Source organism: Eptesicus fuscus, chromosome 9 (genome assembly GCF_027574615.1).
Source record: "Eptesicus fuscus isolate TK198812 chromosome 9, DD_ASM_mEF_20220401, whole genome shotgun sequence".
NCBI lineage: Eukaryota > Metazoa > Chordata > Mammalia > Chiroptera > Vespertilionidae > Eptesicus > Eptesicus fuscus.
This window is the reverse complement of record NC_072481.1, coordinates 22,127,833-22,152,426: the sequence shown is the minus strand read 5'-3', so window position 1 is coordinate 22,152,426 and position 24,594 is coordinate 22,127,833. Positions and strand designations below refer to the sequence as shown.

Here is a 24,594-nt window from a genome sequence, read left to right as displayed (position 1 = left end):
TCAGATTTGCAGCATTTGATGAATGACAGTATTATTTTGTGCCCTTGTGAGTGTCTTTGTCTAGCATGATTCTTTTAAGGACTCTAAGCCCATTTGTGGAAAGATAGTACAATTAATCACCATAAATTGATATGCATTATCTAAAGGGATACCAGAATCCTAATAAAAGATAGTTTTAGGTAAAGTGGCCTATTGTTCAATCTGAATCCCTTTTCTCCCTGTCTCCCAGGTGGTTCTTGGGGCCTGGCCCCCAACACTATGAAGAGCCCTTGCTGAGGCCATGAGGGGTTACCATGGCGACCGAGGCAGCCATCCCCGCCCAACCCGCTTTGCTGACCAGCAGCATATGGACGTGGGCCCAGCTGCCAGGGCCCCGTACCTGCTGGGCTCCGGGGAGACCTTCTCCACCGAGCCCCGCTTCTGTGCCCCGAGAGCTGGCCTGGGACACCTTTCTCCGGAAGGGCCCCTGAGCCTGAGTGAGGGGCCATCAGTAGGCCCTGAGGGAGGGCCAGGGGGGACTGGAGTTGGGGGGGGTAGCAGCACCTTCCCCAGGATGTACCCCGGCCAGGGCCCCTTCGACACCTGTGAAGACTGTGTGGGCCACCCACAGGGCAAGGGTGCCCCCCGCCTGCCTCCTACACTCCTGGACCAGTTTGAAAAGCAGTTGCCAGTTCAGCAAGATGGCTTCCACACGCTACCTTACCAGCGAGGTCCAGCAGGGGCCGGGCCCGGGCCTGGGCCGGGATCTGGCTCTGCCCCAGAGGCCCGCAGCGAGAGCCCCAGCCGCATCCGGCACCTTGTTCACTCCGTGCAGAAGCTCTTTGCCAAGTCCCACTCTCTGGAGGCCCCGGGGAAGCGGGACTACAATGGGCCCAAGGCTGATGGGAGAGGTGGCTCTGGGGGAGACAGCTACCCTGGCCCAGGCTCCGGAGGCCCCCACACCTCCCACCACCACCACCACCATCACCACCACCACCACCACCAGTCCCGGCATGGCAAGAGGAGCAAGAGCAAGGACCGCAAGGGTGATGGGCGGCACCAGGCCAAGGCCGGGGGCTGGTGGAGCTCTGACGACAACTTGGACAGTGATAGCGGCTTCCTAGCGGGTGGGCGGCCTCCTGGGGAGCCAGGTGGTCCCTTCTGCTTGGAGGCTCCAGATGGGTCCTACCGGGACTTGAGCTTCAAGGGGCGCTCAGGCGGGTCGGAAGGTCGCTGTCTGGCCTGCACTGGCATGTCCATGTCACTGGATGGACAATCGGTTAAGCGAAATGCCTGGCATACCATGATGGTCAGCCAGGGCCGGGATGGATACCCAGGGGCCGGGCCAGGCAAGGGGCTCCTGGGTCCAGAGGCCAAGGCCAAAACCAGGACTTATCATTACCTGCAGGTGAGGCTTGGTGGGGGTGGGGAACAGGGCATCAGTCCTCATAGTGTTGTCACCCAGTAAGTTCTGGAAAGGGTTGGATGGGAGCCAGCTGTTGCCATGATAGAGGGTCTAGATGCAGGGAGGGTCTGCCCTGCTTCATTCTGTAAGACCCTGAGCCACTTTCGGGACCTTGGTTTCCCCATTTGTGCAATGAAGGGGCCCTTTGATTCTGACGTTGTGTGGCAGTGCCAGGAGGGCTTCCCCTTGACTTGCTGTTTTGGACAAGCTGTGCTGGCCTGTCTTGTGAGGTTGGAGGCAGAATGAGGTTGAGGGTAGGCAGTGGACAGGACAGCATGGTGCTCCCTGGCTGTAGCTTCCCTTAAGATGGAAGGTCAGCAGTTGGAAAGCAGCTCTCCTGCCCCAGGCCTTCTCCAGACCTCTCTCTTCTCAAATCTGGGTGGTCCAGATATTGTTGGAATATGAAGGTCAGTTCTGGAATGTTCCTCTGTGGAGTTTGTCATTCTGGGGTGCCTGTGGTAGGATACCCGCGAGGCTGTGGAAGAGCCCTGGGAGCCTGTGCTCTGGGTTTTCCTAGGCTGGGGGCCACACTGGAGTCTGAGCCAGGACAGGGCTTCCTGGGATTGGATGGTGTAGCTAATAGCTGGCTTGCTATCCCCATCCGGTCTCACCATTGTCCATGATCTCTGTAGATGAGGCTAAAAGCTCTGACCTCTTCTTCTTATGGAGTCTTCATCCATCCCACACTGTCCACTCTCCATCTTCTTACTGAGATGGGATCTGGGGCTCATCTCACCATCAACTTTCCTCTTTTCTGTCTCAGACACCCCTCACGTACCCCCTGAGCTGTTTCCTTGAGCCTTCTCCTAGTTTTAGGAGGAAAGGTCAATACAAATTCTGGAGTCCAGCAGACTTAGGGTTACCTCCCAAGCCCACATTCCATATAGTTAATCCACAGTCATTCATTCAGTGAGCATTTCCCGGATGCTGTGGATACAAAGATGAAAACACAGATGCTGCTTGCAAGGAGCTGTTTAGAGGTGGGACAGATAAGGAAGCAGATAGTGTATAATGAAAGAAGGCTGTGATAGGAGAGAGTGGTGGGCACCATGGGAGCACAGAGGAGGCATCTCACCTGCCCCGGGATGATGGTGGCCAAGCACCTTCTGGGAAGAATGTCCTCTAAGTTGAACCTCAGTGCAGAAGTGGATTGAGGGTATTTCAGGAAGAAGCCACAGCACGTTCAAAGGGATGGGAATTGAGCTTGCATGTGTCTCTTGTGTGTCACTGGTCTTACTGGTAGGTTGTTCACACGTTAGGACTCTCCTGGGTGGGGAGCTCATGAAAGCTCAAGGGGACAAATGGGTCACAGTGGGAGCAAGAAGGGGTGGGAGACAGAAGGGAGGTTGGAGACTGCTAGGATTCAGGACTTCTGGGTTGGCCTTGGATTGCCCCCTCCCTGGGTAGAGAGCTTCTCTAAGCTGCAATTGAAGGGTCCAACAAAAAGGGCTGAGGAGGGAGTACTGACCTTTCTCCCATAACCGAGCCCTTGTCATTTCTGGAGCCTCACCGCCACTCGGCTGCTCCCTGCTGCTACTCCAGGGCTGCCCTGACCTCCCTGGGGGCTTCCTTGTTAATATGCACCTCACAGTGTCCTGCAGCAGCAGCTACGGAGTGGGAACCCTGCAGTGTGGCAGAGCGTGCCCTGGCTTTCCCGTCTGCTAGCCTGCCTCTCTCTGCCTGCCTGTGGCTCCTCTCTGTAGAGTATGAAAAAGGGGAATGATCCATCAGGGTCTGGGGTTCTAGGGCATCTTAGGACTAGGAGGTCTGAACCCATTTGGGGGAGAACAGGGGATGCAGGGACCTTCCAGACAGCTTGGTGTTCCCCTGACACAAAAATGGGAAGCTGACCCCATCAGAGTAGGTGTCTTTGATGGATTCCCAACCCTTTTTATTGAGACCCTGTTCCTCTCACCAGTCTCCAGCTCTCCCTCAACCCTGTCTCTGCGTGGGTTCCTTCATGGGGTCCCATCCCATCCCTGGGTCTCTGTCCCCTCACCTAGCTTCATCCCAGAGTCTGTGTCCCTTCCATGAACCCTGACCCCTCAGACCTCCAGTCCCACCCCAATTTAACCTTTTTTTTTTTTTTAAATAACAGGTGTTTTAAATCTTCCCTCCCTGCCCCAGCTGTCTCCTCCACACCTTCATTTACACTCATTCTTTACAGTGTAAGCCAACCAGCATGGACGCCCTCACTTTTCTGTCCGCCCACTCATGTAGATCCCCAGCCACCCTCATCCCTTTCCTTCTTGGCTCAAGAGATGCCAGGACCACCCATACCAGGCTGATACCTCTAGTGGGTTTAAGCCAGTCTGCCCAGGTTTCCCTCCATCCCTGAACTGTCTGTACCCCCCCCCCCCCATTTAAAGACTATCTTTACGGGCTTTTTCACTGGTCCTGAAAACCTGTCAAGTCTCTCATCCAAAGAAGAAATTTTTCATCAACATTATTCCCCCTTCCATCTCCTAACTTCCCTTCATACCCATGGTTTTAGACCACAGACCCCACTTCTTCACTTCCTCTCATCCTCCCCTTTACCACAGTCTGGAGAGGAATCCACTGACATCTAAAAAAGGGATTTGAAATGTCCCAATCGTGGTCTCTTGCCAGCCTTCCCTGAAAGGTACCTTCCAATGCTTATAATAATAATAGTTAACACGTATTAAGCATTTACTATGTGCCGGCATTCTATACGGCTCGTTTATCCTTCCCCCCAACCCTGCGATGTAGGGCATAATTATTACCAATCACAGATGAGGAAACTGAGGCCTAGAGATTGATCAGTTTTGCTCAAGTTCACCTACTTAGCAAGACATGGGCCCAGAATTTGAACATAGATCTAACTCCTGAGCTTGAATTACTAACCTCTGAATGCTCTTGACATTTGACATTATCAACTCCTTTTATTCTTGAAATGTCTCCTGTTTCCACGACATGTCATTCTCCTGACTTCCCTCCTACCCCTCTGCCCACTCCTTCTCAGGTGACTTCACAGGCTCCTCTTCCCTTCTTTGCAGCCCCCTTTTAAATGTCAGCGATTCCTCCCCGGCTCCTTCTTTTCCCCTCTGGGTACTTTCATTCACTCCTGTGGATTCGGCTGCTGCCCACGACTCCCACACGTCTGCCTCCAGCCCAGATCTCTCCACGGAATTGCAGAACCAAACATCCAGCCACCTGTTCGACAGTCCTCGCCAAACTCGCCATGCTCAACCCTGAGCTCTCACCTTCCCCCACCTGTTTCTCTGGGATTCTATGGCTCAGTGAGCAGCAGCACCATCCCCCAGGTCCTCAGCCAGCAGCCTCCAGTCATCCCCGACTCTTCCCTGCCCCCTCACTCCCCACATCTAATCAGGCTCACTGATGCTCCTCAACACCTCTCATTTCCATCTCCTCTTCCCCTCATTGTCACTGTCTTAATTTAGGCCTCATCATCTCTTGCCTGGAGAACAGCATCAGCCTCCTAATTGGTCTCTTCTGCCGCTTGCGCCCCTGCCCTGCTCCTGGCCCTCACAATCCATCCTCTGTTTGGACTGTTAAAATGTTCTTTCTGAAACACAAATCTGATGTCACTCCCCTCCTTAAAACCCTCTATGGCTTCTCACAGAGGAAAGGGAGGAGAGATGGAGATTTGGGGATATAAGCAGCTTATGAGGATGAAGGACAAGGAAGGGTGAAAGGTGACTGAGGTCAGGTGACACTTCACTGATGAGGGTGGGTTGACAGAGGTCACTTTGGCCTCTGATCTTTGACCTTTTGGCACCTACATGTCACTGCCCACCCAGACTCTCCAGGGCAGCGGTGCCAACCTTTTGAATCTCACGCAGACCACCGGTTGGCGACTGCTGCTCTAGGTTGCCCTCAATTAAGTAGCACCAGGTCCATGCAGGATAATGAGGCATCTCCTGGAAGGGAGGGTACGGCCCGAGCCCTGCCTCCTGCTCTGAATCTGCATGCTCCTGAGTATGGCCTGCCCAAGCCAGGGTAGAGCGCCTCCCACTGGCAGTGGAGAAGAGGGTCCTGGCCTCAGATTCAGCAGGGATGTGTCTGAGAGACAGAGGCCCCTGTTCCTGCAGGTGCCGCAAGATGATTGGGGGGGTTACCCCACTGGGGGCAAGGATGGAGAGATCCCCTGTCGCAGGATGCGGAGCGGCAGCTACATCAAAGCCATGGGGGATGAGGAGAGTGGAGACTCAGATGGCAGTCCCAAGACATCTCCCAAAGCGCTGGCCCGGCGCTTTGCCTCCCGCCGCTCCTCCAGTGTGGACCAGGCCCGGATCAAGTAAGGACTGGGAGGGGAGGGGAGGGGAGGGTGGGGGGCAGGGGAAATGGGAAGCTGATACTGGGTCCCTGCAGGAGGTGTGTGTAGAGTGAGTACCAGTCTGCTCCCTGCTTAAGGTTCAACTGGGGCGTGTCAGTCTGCTCCATAGAAAGAAGGGGTCCTTCTAAGGAGACTTATGTAATACTTTAAACAATAAAGAATTTAAATTAAAAAATATATAATTATACTAAAAAGAGGAAGAAGGGGTCCTTCTGATAACCCCTATCTGAGTGCCTCTTTGGGAGAGTCCTTTTACCCAGGAGTCTTCTGTGGGATCTTGTCTGGGGGATTCTGAGGGGTAGAACCTGCTCAGGGCCCCCAATCCTCTCATTCCCCTCCCCTGCCTCCTCACAGACCCCCATTCTGAATCTGGAATTTTGACCTTTCCCAGCTGCTGCGTCCCACCCCGGATCCATCCCCGGAGCTCCATCCCTGGCTACAGCCGTTCCCTCACCACCGGACAGGTAGGGGGAGGCCCAGCAGCATGCCTGGAGGAAAGGGTGGGGAGGGGATTCAGTCCATGCTCAGCCTTGGCCTTAAAGTCCAAGGTCTGGCCAGGGAGAGAGTGCAGGTCTGATTCTGGGGGAACTGGGAAGCCGGCCTTGGGACTCCTGGAACTGACTGAGATTGGGGATCTCAGAGTCATCCTTAAAAACCAAGCGTCCTCAAAGTGATGAGCATGTGAGGGCACCCTCAGTTCTCTCAGTTCTCCAGCCCTGCCCTGGCCTGGTTGCTCCCAGCCCACCCCCTGCAAAAGGCAGGATTGGTTGTCTGGATGGGTCAGGCAGAGCTGCAGTCTCAGATGATCTGGGCTTGAGTTCTTTCCCCACCACCTGCCCCCGTGGGACCACCAGCAAGACTTTCTCTCAAGGCCCCCGTTTTCTCATCTGTAAAATGACAAGAGTAGTGGCATTTCTCTCGCAGGGGTTTCGTGAGTATTCAGTGAGAAAATGTATGCAAACCCAAATTGCTATTTTATAATTTTGAGTTCTATATTTAAGTGTAGACTTTCCCTTGACTAAAGGGAAGCAAGGCAGTTTAGTAATTAAATGCATGAGATGGGTTTGAATTCCAGCTCAGCTACGTACCAAGCTGAGTGACCTGGGGCAAGTTAGTTGACTTTTCTGAGCCCCATTTTTTCCTATTTAAAAATAGGCAGCATAATAGTGTTCTTGGCCCAGAGCCAACAGCCCATGAAGGTTGGCTGTTTCTACTGTTTGCTGGGGGGGAAAAGCAATGCAAAGGCAATGCCAAAGGCTGTCCTATTGGCTCCTATTGTCGGCTGCTGCAGTCTCTCAGCATCTCTTTGTTACATTTCCTGAATCAGGGAATCTGACTGGCCCAGCTATCTTTTCACATCAGACCAGCCTCTGTGGCTAAAGCCACTAGTTAATGCGCAGTTCTTGTTTTACCTGACCCATCAGCAACATCTAACACAGCCGGTGACTCTCTCCTTCCCGAAACACCTTAGTTGGCTTTGAGGACACCACACCTTTTAGGTTCTCTCTCTGACTGCTTATTCTCAGTCTGTGCCTACAACTCTCCAGGATCTGAACATTGGAGTTTTTCAGGCCTTAGTTCTTGGATTTCTCTCTACACTTACTTCTTAGGTGAGCTCATCTCATCAGGCTCATGGCTTTGATTATTATCGAGAGCCTGATAACTCCCAAATGTATATTTCCAGCTCAGACCCTCCCATAAATGCCAGGCATGTATATCTAATGGTATATTAAAATCTCACTGGGATATTTAGTAGACATCTCAAATCAAGATGTCTAAAACTAAACTGCTGATACTCTTTCCCCCCAAATTTCCTGCTCCATCCAGTGTCTTCTCCATTTCAGGTACTGGCAACTTTATCCTTCCAGGAGCTCTGGTCTGAAAGCTTGAGCCAGTCTTGACTTCCTTCTCTTTCTCCCATCCCACATCCCATCTTTCAGCAAATCCTTTTGGTACCACCCTCACAGTGCATCCAGGATCCCACCACTCCCCACTGCCTCCACTGTCACCACGCCGGTCCAGGCCACCATATTCTTTTGTCTGGACTGTTGGACTGCCTTCTAGTGTGTCTCTTGTTCACTTCATTCTCTCTCAACATAGTCAGAACAATCACTTAAAAATAGAGTTATACTCACTCAAAACCCTCACCTTACTTAGAGGACAATTCAAGGACTTTACTATGATATATAAGGCCCGGCATAATCTGCCCCTTGCTACCTTTGAGTTCCTCTCTCACACTGTTCCCTCCCCTCACCTACTCCAGCCGTACTGACACCAGTCTTAGAGCCTTTGCATCTACTGCTCCTTCTGCCTGGATCGCTCCTTCCTAGACACTCCCATGGATCTCTCTCTCAGTTCTTTCAAGCATTTCCTCAAGTGTTGTAAAATCTAAATTTTAGTTCTCTCCTACCCCAAAATTTCCTATTCCTCTTCTCTGTTTTTTATTTTCTTCTTCTTAGCACTTTGTGTACACATTTCATATTTCTTCTTGGAGATATAGCTTATAATCTTTGCTTTACAGAAGAAGAAACAGGTTTAACACACTAGAGATGTCATTCTATTATCTATAATAATTTTTTTTGCCCTTAAGTCTATGTTTTGGTTTAGTATTTTCCCAGAACATTCTTTTTCCATATTTCAAAAGAATTTTGCCTCCTTATGTTTTATGTATGTCTTTTGTAAATAGTTTATAGCTAGATTTTATTTTATCTACATTCTGACAATTGCTTGAGAGTGTAGTACATTTATATTTATTGTGATTTGCTGATATGCTTAGATTTATTTCTGTCATTTTACCTTGTGCCTTCTATGTATACTGCTGTTTGAGCGATGCTTCTTTTTATTTTTAATATATTTTTATTGATTTCAGAGAGAAAGGGAAAGGGAGAGATAGAAACATCAATGAAGAGAGAGAATCATTGATCGCCTGCCTCCTGCACGCCCTCTACTGGGGATCGAGCCTGCAACCCCAGGCATGAGCCCTGACCAGGAATCCAACCTTGACCTCCTGGTTCATAGGTCTATGCTCAACCACTGAGCCACGCCGGCTGGCCGGGCTGGGTGATGCTTCTTTACTCCTTTGCTGCCTTCTTTTGGGTCAATTGAGTTTTCTTCATTTTTTCCCCCACCACATATCACACTGGCTGGCAGTTATTATTCTATATTGATTTGGAAATGTATTTTTACTTCATTTTTGGAAGATAGTTTGCTGATATAGAATTACTGGTTGACAGTTTTTTTTCTTTAAGCACTTTGAATGTACTATTCTACTGCCTTAGCTTATGATGAAAAGCAAATTGTTAATCATATTGTTTTTTTGTATGTGATGAATTGTTTTTCTCTTGGGTGCTATTAATGTCTTCAACTTTCAACATTTTGAATGTAATATGCCTGGATATAGATCTCTATGTTTAACCCACTTTGGGTTCATTGAACTTCTTTGGCCATTATTTCTTCAGAGATATTTTTTCTTCCCCTTTATCTCTCTCTTCATCTGAAGTTCTCATTACATGTACACTGGTATACATGTAATATTGTCTCATAGGTCTCTGAGTCTCTCTTCATTTCTAGTGTTTTTCCCCTCTTTTCTTCAGATTAGATAATTTATACTGATCAAGCTTCAAGTTTACTGATTATTTCTTGTTCTGAGCCCTCCTAGTAAATTATTTTATTTCTGTTATTATTATACTTTTTTTCTGTTATTATACTTTTAAGCTTCTGACTTTTCATTTGGTTCTTTTTTCTTTTAAAAATAATTTCTAGCTTTTTGTTAGGATTTTCTGTTCATTAAATCATTGTTGCAGTGCTTTCCTTTAAATCTTCCTTTACTTCTTTGAACATATTTAAATTAGCTGCTTTGTAGTCTTTGATCAGTCAAACATTTGGGCAAATTTTCGTATTTATTTGAATATTTCATAATTTTTTGTTGAATACTAAACATTTTAGGTAATATATTGTAGCAACTCTAGATTTTTACTTTACCTCTCGAAGGTAGTTATTGTTTTGTTTATTTGTTAATCTCAAGACTAAATATCTAAAATCCATCTTTCCTGCCAAATGCAAATTCTCCTGTTTCCATCAGTTTTATTCTCTCTTGTTTTTATTTTTAAGCGTGGTTTCCCAGGGGTTGCCCCTGTGTCTACCTAGCTTACTGTTCAGCCAGAAATTGGTGAGAGGCTATGCTCAAAACCACAAGCGAGTAGGACTGCTCTCTGCTATGATTCTATGTATGGCCTGGGAAGTATAATCTTCAGACTGTTTTCACGTCTGCTCTGGCTTTTACTTTTCACCAGGCTCTCTTGTGTTTCCTTTGCACATGTGCACAGACTCCATTGACTCAGGGCCTCTCTGGTTTCTGTTGTGCATGCACCCAGCCTCTAGTTAACCCAGGATATGTGGGGAGCTTATCAAACTGCTTATGGCTATCTCACCCCCGACCTGGAACTCCCCATTAAATCCCTGGTTAGTCTGCCAGTCCATAGCTTGCCCCAAACAGTGCCCAAACCTCAGCCTCCCAGTGCTGCTGGCCATTCATGGTTTTGACACTCCAGTCTACAGACGATGCTCCAATTAGGTGAGGTCCCTTTGCCATTAGCACTGAAGCAGCTAGTTTTCACAGCCTGCTCCACCCTTGAACTACTGCAACTAATAGAACTGGGAACTGGGGGTAATGGCGCAGCTCCAGGCAAGGATACCACAGATTCATGCTGTTCTTACCCCAAGTTCAGTACTTTTCATTAATAAATGCTTCTTTGATTGATTTTCAGAGTGATGAAATAATTGTTTTTGGCAGTTTTGTCCATCTTTATAGTTGCCTTGGTGGGATGGGATTTTGGTGGTCTCCTTTTTCTGTCATGCCTGAAATTGAAAGTCTGGAAATTTCTCGGCTACCACCATCATTATCTCTTCAAGAATTGCCTCTTCCAAATTCTATCTAGTCTCTCCTCTGAAACTCCTACTAGTTGTATGTGGGACTTCTTATTCTTTCCTCCATGTGCCTTAACCTCTCCTTCATTTTTTCCACCTCTTTACCTCTCTATGCTCCCATTGGGTAAGTTTCTCAGAGGTATCTTCTGGTTTCCTAAATTTTTCTTCAGTTGTGTCTCATCTACTGTTTAACTCATTAATTGAGTTTTTAACTTCACTGACTTTTTTTTTTCTTCAGTTCTAGAAATCTGATTTGGTTCCTTTTTACATCTTCATAGTTTTTTTTTCAAAGCTTTTATTCTCTTCTTATATTTTCAGTTTTATCTTTTAACACGTTAAACGCCCAGTCAGTCACCAGTGACCGACACTATACTTTCCGTCTGGAAGACAAAACAGGCTGGGCGCTTAATGTGTTAAGTTTTAGAAATTTTAAGCATATTTTAAAAGCTTATCTGTTTGAGCTAAGGTAACACTAGCTGCTGTTACAGGTAAACCTTGAATTCCCAGGAAGTTTAGTTCTTGTTTGTGTCATAGTTTATATTAGTTATGTATTGCTACATAATGAGTTACCCCAAGCATAGTGTCTTAGAACAACAAATATTTATTATCTCACAGTTTCTGTGGGCCAGAAATCTGAGCACAACATAGCTGGGTGCCAGCTGGGTCAGTGTCTCACAGGCTTCCGTCAAGGTGTTAGCAAGGCTGCAGTCATTCAAGCTGGACTGGAGGAAGATCTGCTGTCGACAGGCCTCAGATCTTGCAGGCTGTTGGCCAGAGGCATCAGTTTCTTGACATGTGGGATTCACCATACGGCTACTCACAACATAACACCTTACTTCCCCCAGAGCAAAGCTCTGAGAGAGAGCGAGAGAAGGTATCCAACATGAAAGCCACAATCTTTCTGTAATCAAATCTTTGCAGTGACATTCCATTGTATCTGCCATATTCTATTCATTAGTAGTGGGCCAATAAGTCTAGTCCACACTCACTGGGAGGGGTTGCACAAGGGTGTGAATGCCAGCTGTTGGAAATCATTAGGGGCCATGTCAGAGATTGTCTGTCTCTCAGTTTAATATTAGCTCATCTTTAGAAAAAAAAAAAAATTAGCTCATCTTCAGTGGAGCTTTATCTGTGAGAATCCTGAGCCTGGATTAGAAGTAGTTCCCCCAGAAAATATTTTGGACTTCTATTCGACAATTAGAGAATTCTTGGTCTGGGACCATTTTATGTTAAATTTTAATTTAGGTGGGGCTGGCCCCTGCAGGCCCATGCAGACACAGAAGCCTGTGTCTGTGAGAAGATTAGCTTATAGGTACAAATTCTTAAAAGGTTTGCTTCCTTTCCCTTCCCCACGGTGCCTAGACTATGGGCCAGCTCCCTTATCATCAGTCTGTGCTGATAATATCTCCCCCTAGTTTACTTTTCACCAAAGGTGTTCTCCTTTCCTACTTTTATGCAGGTTCTCATTTGGTTCCGTGCTTCGTGTGGGCCCAGAGCCTTACAGCTGCCCCCAAGTGGGTGCTAAAACCTAAGCCCTTTGATTACTGAGACCAGCAATGCCTCCCTCCCCTTCCACCTCCACTAGGCTGTTTGTGGCATTGGCTCACACAGTTAACATTCTGAATTTCCAGTTTCCTCTTTGCTTTTGTCCCCTGGGGACTTATCTTGCTTTCTTGCGAGCTCAGCTATGCATATAAAGCAACGTTTGTTATATTTTATCCGGTGTTTTGAAATGGGAGGGTTTTTCAAGGTTATCTAAACTATATGCCATATATAAAGTATACAGCCTAGCCCCCAGTTGGACAATCTACCACGGACAATTTTCAATGAGTCCCTACAAAGTATTTTCTTCTAAATATCCTCCACCCGTGGAAATATTTATTGAGTCTGAATCTGGGTTGGAGAAAGGCTCAGGTTCTTATTTCCCAAGAGGTTTCTTTTGACTTTGACTCTTCTGAAAGTGGGAGCTAAGGAGCAGGGTGGAAGGAAGGCAGCCCAGGAATAATAGGAGAATTCGAAGTATAATGTTACAATTTCATAATCGTAATACAGTAAAGATCAACTTGAGGTATAATATTCCTCTGAGAGTCTATATGATTCTGTATTTCCCTTGGGTCCTGGTCTCCTGTTCAACTCCAGAAACTCCTCTTGGCCTGTGGAGATGGGCGGTGTGTGGCCCCAGGGAGCTTCTCACCCTTTCTATCTCTGCCTTGCTACAGAGTTCATTGTGGGGATAACATATGGTTGGGATTTCAAGAGCTTCAGAACCCCTGGGAAAGAGAGGTCTCCGAGAGGTATTTCCATTGCGATTTAAGAACCTCTTGCTACTAATAATAGTAGCTGAAGTTCATTGAGCATCTGCTGCATGCCAGATATTATGCCTAGTGCTTTACACACGGAAGAGGGCTGGAGGTACAGAGATAAGCTGCTGAGTGAGAGTTCTTCCATCACTGGATTCCTGACTGGAGACCAAATTGCTCTCAGCTCCACGAGGGACCCTCTGGGCTGGGTCGGTTCTAGTGGGGGAGTATCCTGAGCCTGGCCTAGAAGTAGCAGGAGTTAGATCAGCTCCTGAGCCTCAGGAAATACCCTGCCACTGCTGGTCCTTGGTACCCCCGGAAGCCTACAGATAGGAAACTGAGAGGGAGACTCACAAGAGTCGTGGTGAAACCACAGCTGCCCAGGGGTGGGGCTTATGCCAGTCAAATGTGGGCGAACTTCCCAGGATCTTGGATTGATTTTTCCATGGCCTATGACTTTTGTACACTTGTAATCAAGTTCCTTCAGAAAAAGCTGCCAAAAGAAGTCCAGACAGTCCTTTTGTAGATGACTGGCCCCATGTTGGAACCACTGACTTTTGGATCTCCAGTTAATTTGGCTCTGAGCTTCAAAGCAGCCAAAGCAGAGATGCATAGAGTTGAAGAGCCCTGGGGTCAGATCCTTGAGGTGGGGGCCTGAGTTCCTGTCAGTTTAACAAGCTTTCCGGAAGATTCTGCTGTTCAGTCAGCCTGGCATGAGAGCCCGGAAACCTGGCATTTAACTGGTTTTACCACGTACAAGTTGGGCATCCTTGGATAATTCATCTGCCCTCTCTGGGCCTTAGTTTGTCCATTGGTAGACCGGGATAAAAAATTCCTCCTCCATTTGATGTAGAACCCTGTGGTACCATATTATGCTTTTGAGGCTAAGTTATGGAAACACTGAGCTGTATTTTACACATGGATCGAGCCACTCCTTTGGCCTCTGTGGACTGCACATAAACATGATGCCACGAGTCTGAGAGACGTCACAAGTTGCAGCCATGGGATACTTGCTGTCACACTCACCATGTGGATGCCACTGAGGCCCTTGTCCATGACTTCCTTGCAGGGCCTCTACATAATCACTCGTGGGGGGATTTCTCTTGGGCTCCATGACAGGAAGAGTTGTGGTTCTCATGAGCGCTGGCCTGTGTTTACCAGATAGGCCCTGAGACCTTCGCCTGCCACTGACTGAGTGCTGACTGTGGGCCAGTATCGGCACATAGTGCCTCACAGGGTTTTTTTTTCTCTCTCTCCTTCAAATAGACCATGGAGATGGTACCATTAGCATTCCCATTTGACAGAGGCCCCAAAGCTTTAAGCAGCTTTCTCAGGCCACGCTGCCAAGAAGGAGGGGGGCCAGCACTTGAGTTCAGCTGGTCTCACTTCATGACTCGTGTGGGCAACCCATAGGCTATACCCCTCGATGCTTTGGCTGCTCTGAAGCTCAGGGTCAGATGTGCACCCATCCTGTGCTCTGGGTGTAGAGCTTACCACTGGATCGCTTCCTTTTCCTACCTTTATTTTTTTCCCTTTGCTTCAGTTTGCTCGTATAACGCAAACGAAGCTGCAGCCTCTGTGGTATATTTAGTCTTAGCGCAGTGTTGTGTGACAGGATTCTGTGAACAAAATGTTTGTTTTGCTCTTTTCTTAGTTGCATTAATTTTTTTTTTTTTTTGGAACCCTATGGATTCTGCATCACAAAATATCAGAAGTAAAAACAAGAACAATGCTCAGTGGATAGAGCATTGGCCTGCGGACCGAAGGGTCCCTGGTTGGATTCTGGTCAAGGGCACATACTTCAGTTGCAGACTCCTCCCCGGCCCGGGCCCTGGTTGGGGTTCGTGCAGGAGGCAACCAATCGATGTGTTTCTCTCACATCGATATTTCTCTCTGTCTTTCCCTCTCTCTTCCACTCTCCCTAAAAATCAATGGAAAAAATATCCTCAGGTGAGGATTAAAAAAATAAAAATAAAAACGAGAACCTCATCCAGCAATGGCTGAACTTCCCTTCGAGGTGGAGGGCAGGGACGGAACCAGTAGGCCAAACCAGAGCCCTAGTTAGTGGGCAGAAGGTGGGGGAGTCCTGGAAACTTGAAAGTTAATAATTTTTGCTCCATCACTTACCAGTTATTTCTGTCCTGCCACGTGATGTATATCTCTACAAGTTGCTTTCAATCAGTTTTGCAGTGTAGTGGATCATAAATAATAAAATAAAAGCTAGCCTTCCCTGCAGCCCGGCACCCCCATAGAGGGCAAGAGGGTGCCTGTCAAGCCAGGGTCAGGTGAGAGAAACGTGAGGGGCTAGCGCTACACCCAGAGCACAGGGGGCGAGGAAGATGGGGGGGTCTGGAGGCCGAGGTACAGCCACACCTCTGGGAGAGGCATAGATGGGGCGGAGGGGGGAGTATTGAGAGGAAAGACTGGACCCCTAAGTCTGGCCTTAAGGTGTTTTGGGGAGCAGCACAGGGCAGAGGTGCCTTCATCTTTCTTTGCAGAGAATGAGGGTTTCTTTTGGTCCAAATGTAGAAGAGTCGCACAGAGACACCGCCTCCGCAGATCTAGACATAGCCCTATGGCAAAGTGCCTCAGAAACACCCCCGCCCCCCCCACCCCAAGTAACTGTCCTCTCGGCCCCTGTCCCCAGCTCAGCGAGGAGCTGAGCCAGCAACTGGAGGCTGTGTGCGGGTCTGTGTTTGGGGAGCTTGAGTCCCAAGCCGTGGACGCCCTGGACCTGCCCGGCTGTTTCCGCATGCGGAGCCACAGCTACCTCCGGGCCATCCAGGCCGGCTGCTCTCAAGACGACGACTGCCTGCCCCTCCTCGCTGCCCCTGCCTCTGTCTCAGGGAGGCCCGGCTCTTGTGAGTACGCCTCGCACGCCCCCAGCTGGGCCCTAGGTCGGAGGTGCTGGTTCCGACCGCCGCCACTGGATCGCTTTGTTGTGCGTTGTGACCTTGGGCGGGTCGCTTGCCCCTCGGGGGTGGATGATGGGGAGGACAACCCTTGGCTCCGTGCCTGGCAGCACGTGGAGTCCTGGGGCGCCGTGTGGGGGTGTGGGGTGGCGGGACACGGACGCCAAGCCGGCACGCACTTCTCACCCGCTGCGTCTCTGTGTCCCCGGCCACAGCCTTCAACTTCAGAAAGGCCCCGCCCCCCATCCCGCCGGGGAGCCAGGCCCCGCCCCGCATCTCCATCACCGCCCAGAGCAGCACCGACTCTGCCCACGAGAGCTTCGCGGCGGCCGAGGGCCCCGCCCGGCGGAGCTGCAGCGCCGATGGGCTGGATGGCCCCGCCATGGGCGCGCGCACTCTGGAGTTGGCGCCGGTGCCACCTCGGGCCAGCCCCAAGCCCCCGACACTCATCATCAAGACCATCCCTGGCAGGGAGGAGCTGCGGAGCCTGGCGCGGCAGCGGAAGTGGCGGCCGTCCATTGGGGTGCAGGTATGGAAGGAGGAGGGCAGACGGGAACTCGGGCCGGGTCGGTTGGGGATGGGTGGAGTGGGCCATCGGGGCCTTCTGGATACATAGACCTTTTCCTTGGCTTACTCTGAGCTGCAGGTAGCCCCTGGGCCTGCTCGTGGACAGGGCTGCTCCAACCAGCCCCAGCCCACACCTTTGTCCTTCTTCCTGGCACCATCATCCCTACTGGCGCGTGGAGAGTGGTTCCCAGAATTGGCCACCTGGATGCCGCTGATTCCTGAGTCTCTCATCTTGTTCAGGCAGATTGCCTTTGCAGGATCTGCCAGCTGGCTGGGTGGGGGGGTCAAACATTGCTGGCCCTTCTCCCTGGGAAGGGCTTGCGTCCCTGGTCTAGCCCCCAGCCACTGACTCCCCAACTTTGCCACCAGGTGGAGACTATCTCAGACTCGGACACGGAGAACAGGAGTCGAAGAGAGTTCCACTCCATAGGCGTCCAGGTGGAAGAGGACAAGAGGTAGGTCTGAGTGGGGCCATCCTAAGCTTCCTTGTGGGGGAAGAGGAGAGAAGGCTGCATATCGACTTCATTGGCCTGGTCTCCCTGGGCACTCTCTCTTCCTGGCTGAGACCAAGCCCTTTTAATGGGGAGGAGGCAGAGCAGCCACTGGGGTTATCCACAGATAGGCAGTCATCACATCTAAAGTGAGTTCTCCTTATACCCATGCCTGTCCCCGGTGGTCTGAGGTGGACAGGAGCTGTACAGAGGTTGAGGGCAGGGAGTGGTAGGGAGAGGTAAGAGGTAGGTGCCGAGCAGGTCTCCAACAATGGTCCTTTACAGGGGATAACAGGATTTTGCCAATCCCTTGTTAACTTGCGGTGGTGTCCGAGTATGTGAGCTCAGAGAAAAACAAATAAATATGAAGATGGCCACTCAGGGCCCCCTGGCATACATAGCACTCCTCTTCACTTGGCTCACACAGCATGTAACCAGGTGGGGGTACCTATAATAGGCCTGAGTCATTGGTGTACCCGAGATGGTGGCATTACCAACAGCCAGCATTCTGGCATTAGGTGGCCTCAGAAACATTGCTTCCTTAATTCCTCCTGGGAAAACTAGCATTGTGAGCTCTGGAGGGAATACCGGGAGAAGTCCCTCCGTTGTTGAGTTCCTGTGGGAAGATGCTTTCTTTGATGAGCAGGTGGCAGTGTCCGTGTGGCCCATCTGCCCTCTGGGCTACAATGCTACCAGGCCGGTGGCCCTAAGTATGGTTTCTGGGGATCTGCCCGAGGCTGGCTGTAAGAGTTACATGGTAGTCCGTGTTGTTCAAGCCATACCCACTGGAGGGATGAAACTAGAGTCCCAGTAGCAGTCCCTTGCAGCGCTGTTCCAGTTGCCGTTGTTGGGCCTCCCCTAAAGTTCCCCCAACTGTTTCTGGGAACTCCTGGAGTGTCTTGTGTGTGTGCCTGATCAGATGTTTTCCTCCACTCTTACTCTAGCTCTTCCTGCAGCTCCACATGCTCTTGAGACTGTAAATGCCGCCATCAAGGATGGCAAAAATTTGCTTTTGTTGCCCCCCCACCACTCCCGAAAGCTGTTATCCTCCAAACCCTTATTATTGCACAGAGATCACAGAAAAGTAGCACTTTCTGGCCAACTTGATGGTCTATGACTTGAGTTTCTTGAGAGGTGTGTTAGGAGGTATGGAGGGGTGCAGCTCTGTGTTCAGAACCCTTGCCCCCCTCTAATGCTGCCCCATGGATCATAAACCAAGCCCATGTGCTCCTCACTCACTCCCAATGAGGCTTCTTGGTCCCTCACCCAGATACACCTGTGGGGTCCTCCTATTCCTCCTAACAAGCCCGAATCCTAAGAAGAGTGCAGTAGGCATTCTACTGAGACTCTGGCTAAACCAGCAAATTCTGTCATTCATTCATTGAGTCATTCATTCAGAAAATACTTATTAAGCATATGACAGCTCCTGTTAAATGCTCAGGGAAATATCAAAGACCTGACTCTTGACCTCACAGAAGTTATGGTCTAGAGAGGAATCAAAGCAATGAATAAATCATCCATGAATAAAAATATGATTACTCATTGCAGTATAACATATAATGGGGTATTATTTCACATTATGGTGGGAGTATGAAAGAAAAAAAAAGCAGGAGCTGAGAGAGAAAGGACCTTATTTAAGTTAAGCAGGAGACATTTAAGCCGAGACTTGTGGATTGACTAGAAACACTCAGGTGATGAGGGGTGGGGGCGGTGCGGATCTTTCCTGGAAGAGGGAATAGCATATGTGAAGGTGCTGGGGCAGGAAAGAATTTGACCTGCATCAGGAACTAAAAGGAGGTTTATGTGGCCGGTGTGGAATGGGGCAGTGGCAGGGGCCAGGTCATGCCGAGCATGGGCATGATAAAGAAGTAGAATTTAATTATAACTAATAAGTAGCTATTAAGAGGTCAAAGGAGTGTGACATGATCTAATTTATGTTTATAAAAGATCACGAGCTGCTGAGTGGAGAATGAATTTGAGGGAAGTCATAGTAGATATGGAGGAGAAAGGTGATGGTCTTTTGCATTATGGGAGATCTTGTGTTGGGGATTTTTTTCTATTGTACTTTGTAATTGGGCACTGCAAATGAATGGGGACACTGTTAAGTTTTATATATTGGTTTTATATTTAGCAACTTTGCTGCTCTCTTTTATTAGGACTCATAGTTTATCTGACAATCGTGATAGGTTCTCCATATAGTCAGTTATTTTTTTTTTCTGCAAATAAGGACATTTGTTTAAATCTGTTTTTTTTTTTAATTTCTTTTTGTAATAGTGCATTGAATAGGACTTCTAATTCGCTGTTGAGTGTACCACACCTGTCCCAATCCTGATGTTAGTGGATATCTTCTCAGTTCTCACTCATAAGTATGATGATGTTTGCTACAGATTTTGATGAATACTATTTATCAGGTTGAGGAAATTCCCTTCTATTCCTAGTTGGCTAAGAGTTTTCATTTTAATTTTTTAAAAAAATAAAATGAGAGTGGAATTTCATTGAATGCTTTTTTTCAGAAACTACTTAGATGATCATATATTTTTCTCTTTTCATTTGTAGCATGGTGAATTATATCAAATGAATTTTTCCATGTTGACCCATTCTTTCATTCCTGGATAAATCCTACTTGATACTATTATCAGTTGGGATTAAGTTTAGCTGTGAGTAATAGGGCCTCGATAATGTCTTAATGTTTTTCCCTGTCATAAAAAAAAGAAGAAGCCCAGCCTGGCCAGTGTTGCTTAGTGGTTGAGTGTTGACCAATGAAGGTTGAGGTATGATTCCCTGTTAGGGCATATGCCTGGGTTTTGGGCTTGATCCCCAGTGTGATACGTGCAGGAGGTAGATGATCAATGATTCTCTCTCATCGTTGATTTTTCTTTCTCTCTCTTCCTCTCCCTTCCTCTCTGAAATCAATAAAAAATATATATATATTTTTAAAAGCCTGGATATAGAAGTGAAGTGTCAGACCCGAGGCTGCTTCTATCTTATGCATTCCCACCCTTTGTGTATCATCTCATATCCAAGCAGCTATAGGTCAAGCTCTAGCCAGTCTGCATTCTGAGCAGTAGGAGGGAAGAAGAGAGAAGGGGTGCAGTCTTTCCTTTTTAATAAGACTTCCTGACAGTTACACACAACACTTTCACCTGCATCACATTGAAACCTCATCACCTGGTGGTATCTAGCTGCAAGAGAGGCTGTGGAATAGACTAAGAGAAGAATGGATATATTGAACTCTAGCAGTTTTGGTCACAGACTTGTTGGATTATTTTTATATACCTTGTTGGATTTTTGAATAACTATTACTTTACTTAAGATTTTTATATCTGTGTTCATAGCTGATATTGGCCTATTATTTTGCTTTTATTGTTGTTAGTTCAGGTATTAAGGTTATGCTAGATTCCTAAACTGAGTTTGACAGCACTCTCTGTGTTTTGTTCTTTGGAACAATTTGTGTATAGTAGGAATTATCTATTCCTTAAAGGTTTGGTAAAGGTTGCCCATAAAACTACCTCAGCCTGATGCGTTTAGGGGATAGGAGAAACTTTTTAAAAAAATACATTTTATTGATTTCAGAGAGGGGAAGGGTGAGAGAGATAGAAACATTCATTGGCTGCTTCCTCCTAGGGATTGAGCCCATAAACCGGGCATGTACCCTGACCAAGGAATTGAACCGGCATCCTCCTGGAGCTTGAGATGACGCTCAACTAACCCAGCCACACAGGCCAACCAGGAGAAACTTTTTGAACTACAGCTTCAGTTTCTTTAGTGGTTATTGATCTGTTCTGGTTTCATTTTCCTTCTTGAGTTAATTTTGGTGATTTATACTTTTCTAAAAAAAATGGACCAATTTACAAAAATTGACAATTTTCAAAAATTTTGGCACAAATATTCTGTTATAGTATTACAATTTTATAAACTTTTACTGTATCTACAGGTTATGCCCCTTTTCATTCCTTCCTTCCTTTCTTGAACAATCTTGTCTGAGGTTTGTATATTTTATCATCCTATATAATAAAAGCCTAATATGCAAATCGACTGAATGGCAGAACGACTGGTGGAACGACTGGTCGCTATGACATGCACTGACCACCAGGGGAGCAGACGCTCAACACAGGAGCTGCGCTCAGCCTGCAGGCCCCAGACCAGCCAAGGCGGGTGCCAGCGGGGGCCCGCTGATCGCCCCGCAGAGGGAGGCGACTGGCGGCGGTGGAGAGCGGGGCTGGCCAGCGAGTGGGCGGCAGTGGGGGGCGGGGCCGGCGAGCGGGTGGTGCTAGGCCAGCCAAGGTGGGTGTCAGCGGGGGCCTCCCAATTGCCCCGCCAGTTGCCCCACAGATCGGCCCTGATCGCTGGCCAGGCCTAGGGACCCTACCTGTGCATGAATTTCGTGCACCGGGCCTCTAGTTTAAATGTATTTATTAAGTTATATTTTATTAGTCTTAAAAAAACTAGCTTTTGGTTTTGGTAAGCATCTCTATTGTTTGTTTCCATTTTGTCATTAATATTTCCTGCCATCTACTACTTTTGTGTTATTATATTCTTTCTTCTACCATCTTTGTCTTTTTTTCAGCCTCTTGAACATAATTTATTTTCTAACATGCTTTTAAAGCTATACATTCCCTTGTAACTAACTGTTACAGCTGCTGCTCATAGGTTTTGAGATGCACTGTTTTCATTGTTTAATTTGAAATGGTTTGTAACTTTCATCATAATTTCCTTTTTAACTTGTGAATTATTTAGACCTTTTTTTTAGTTTTTTAGTTTTCAAATTTTGGGGGGAGAGGGTCTACCTTTTCACTCTTGATTTCTAAATTTGCTACATTGTGGTCATAGTATGCCTTCTGTATGATATTTATTCCATAGAGTTTGGCGAGGCTTCCTCCCTCATCTATACTAATAATAGACAAATATGTAAATTGACCATACCTCCATGACACCCACAGCCAATCAGGAGTGAGTATGCAAATTAACCTGACAAAGATGGCAGGCCTGTGGCTAGCATGTGTGCGCACCAGCACCAAGCTGCTAGGGTCCCGGGGATGCCACTGGAGTGTCCGGTCCTGTCAGCCCGGCCTGGGGGTGGCTGGAGTTCGCAGTCCTTTTGGTTTGTGCAGTCCCTGGACCAGAAGCAGAAACCAAGAGTGCGGGGAGCACCAGGAATTCTGAGAATCGTAGTTCTGGTGGCAGACGTGTTGTGGGATCTCCTAGACCAGTGATGGGCAACCTTTTGAGCTTGGTGTGTCAAACTTCGCCAAAAAACTGAGCATAACTCGGGTAGTGTGTCACTTTGAGGAAAAAACTAACTCCAAGACTCTAGTCGCAAATGTTTCATCCTCAGGAGCAGCAAATGTTTCATCCTCAGCATGCGGCCGCATGTCATCAGAAATGGCTACGCGTGTCAGTGCTGACACGCGTGTCATAGGTTCGCCATTACTGTCCTAGACACTAGAGCAAAGTGAGCCTGGAGCAAGTTACTGTTGCGGGTGGGGCATGGAGGGAAAGCAAAGGTGAGAGACATAAGTAAAGCCAGAGTGTCGAGGAAAAATTAAAGGGAAGATATCCTGCAACTTCTAGGAAATCTCTACCAATGGAGCAAAAAAAAAACAAAAAAAACCCCTCTATTATTCTGTGAGCACCAAACCAAACTGGGTTGGGGTCTTAGTCAATTCACTCATATGATTGCAAAGACAGACAGAAACTCCCGGATTGGAGAGGGCTCCCCTGAGGGCTCCCAGATTGGAGAGGGTGCAGGTTGGGCTGAGGGACCCAACCTCCGTGCACGAATCTTCATGCACTGGGCCCCTAGTATGCACATATAAGTACATATGATCAGACATGTAAACATTTTTCAAATGTTTATCCTCAAATTTTTTTGGTTTCTTTATCTTCAGTTTTTTTTGGTTTCATCTACCATTTCTGAGAAAGGTGTGTTAAAATGTCTCCCCATTACTTTTCATGTTCCCTGCTAATTTTATTAATATTTTTAGTTTGATAAAGTGCTATTTAGAAGTGTTCAGGCTTATGATTGTTGTATCTTCTTGGTAGGTTGGCCCTTTTATTATGAAACTAGAGGCCTGGTGCACAAAATTCGTGCATGGGTAGGGTCCCTAGGCCTGGCCAGCAATCAGGACTGATTGGGGCCTTCCGAATGCTGTCCGGGGCCTTCTTTCATTCCGCACCACCCCCTGGTGGTCAGGTGTATGTCATAGTGAGCGATCAAACTCCTGGTATCCCGGTCGAACTCCCAAGGGGACAATTTGCATATTAGGCTTTTATATATATATTAATAGGCTGCTTTTCATCTTTACAAATGGCTTTTGCCTAGAATTATGTTTTGTCTGATTTTATTGCTATGGTTGCTTTCTTTTGGTTAATTTTCCAATTTATCTTTTTCATCTTTTATTTTCAACATTCCTATATCCTCCTGTTTAGATGTGTTGCTTGTAAGCAGTATGGACCTAGAGTTTAGTAGACATATTTCATCCACTTATATGTATTTTGATTACTGATTTATTTCTGTCATCTCTTTAAAAATTTTCCATTTGATATGCTTTTTTTTGCTGTGCCCCTCTCCTACTTTTCTGCCTTATATTGAACTGATCAAATTTATTTTATCTCTCTTTTTTTCCCCTCCACTGGCTGGGAAGTACATTTTAGTGATAGTTTTTCTCAAAATTTTAACAAATATACTTAATTTATATTTTTCTAATAGTCTAAAATTTGTCATTATTTCTATCCTTCTTAGGTACAAAACAAGTACCTTGAACACTTTAATTTTCTTTTTAACTCCCTCCTCCCATCTTCCATGTTATATATTTATCTAGTATTTTGATTATACCTCTTTTTAAAAAACTCTTCTAAATCAGTTGTTGTTATATCTTTTATGGTTTAATATTTAGTTTTACAAACATGTTTTAACAATTTATGTGTTCACTATTGTTTGTTACTGCCCACTCCTTCCCCTGGGTTCAATTTCCTTTATGCTGAAGTACTTCTTGAGCTTGAGACCAGTTTTAGAGTTAATATCTCAGCTTGAGGTTTCTATATTTCACTGGTAGTACTCATTTGAACCCCACACCCACACAAAAAACAGCCTTAATGTTTTGTTTTCTCAGCATCTTATTTCTTAGCCACTTTCCTGAATCATGGTGTGAGTTTTCAAGTCCAAGTTTGTAAACGAAATGACCGTTCTTGGCTGCTGGCTTTATGCATAGGGTCTCCTTCCAGCTCACCAGATGCACAAGTTTGGGGTCTCTCCTCTTATTCTTCCTGGGTGTCACCATCCAGCCTCTAGCCTATGTCTGGCCTGATATTCCTGTGGCTCATTTGGCTTAGGTCCCCTCTCACTGCTGGTGTTTCGAATTTCCTTTTTGTTTCTAGTACCTGAAGATTTCTCTTTTCTATTTCAGGCTTGGCATTATAGCAAACCCACCTTTCCCACTTTATGTTAGCCAGCATTTCTAAATGTTTAAGGGGTGGGTGGGAGCTTCCCAAGTTGGTTCAATCTACAGTATTGATCATTTGTCTGGACTAGGCTGATAGCAGCAGATACAGGGAGAAGTGGACCAATTTGAGAAGCATTTGGAGTGAAGTCAGGAAGGGCAGGGACAGGCAGACAATGAGGTCTTCTTTGCTCTTG

At 47.3% G+C, this 24,594-nt stretch overlaps 1 protein-coding gene across 1 annotated transcript in view; it reads left to right on the top strand.

The window, feature by feature from the left end:
* The first annotated feature begins 280 nt into the window (after positions 1–280).
* Positions 281–24,594, top strand: part of DLGAP3 (DLG associated protein 3) — a 35,265-nt gene continuing 10,951 nt past the window's right edge. The window contains exons 1-6 of the mRNA XM_008156964.3: positions 281–1,387; positions 5,518–5,723; positions 6,154–6,226; positions 15,636–15,849; positions 16,116–16,429; positions 16,837–16,922. Of these exons, the coding sequence (XP_008155186.2) occupies positions 281–1,387; positions 5,518–5,723; positions 6,154–6,226; positions 15,636–15,849; positions 16,116–16,429; positions 16,837–16,922 (2,000 nt within the window). The remainder of the gene's footprint in view (positions 1,388–5,517; positions 5,724–6,153; positions 6,227–15,635; positions 15,850–16,115; positions 16,430–16,836; positions 16,923–24,594) is intronic.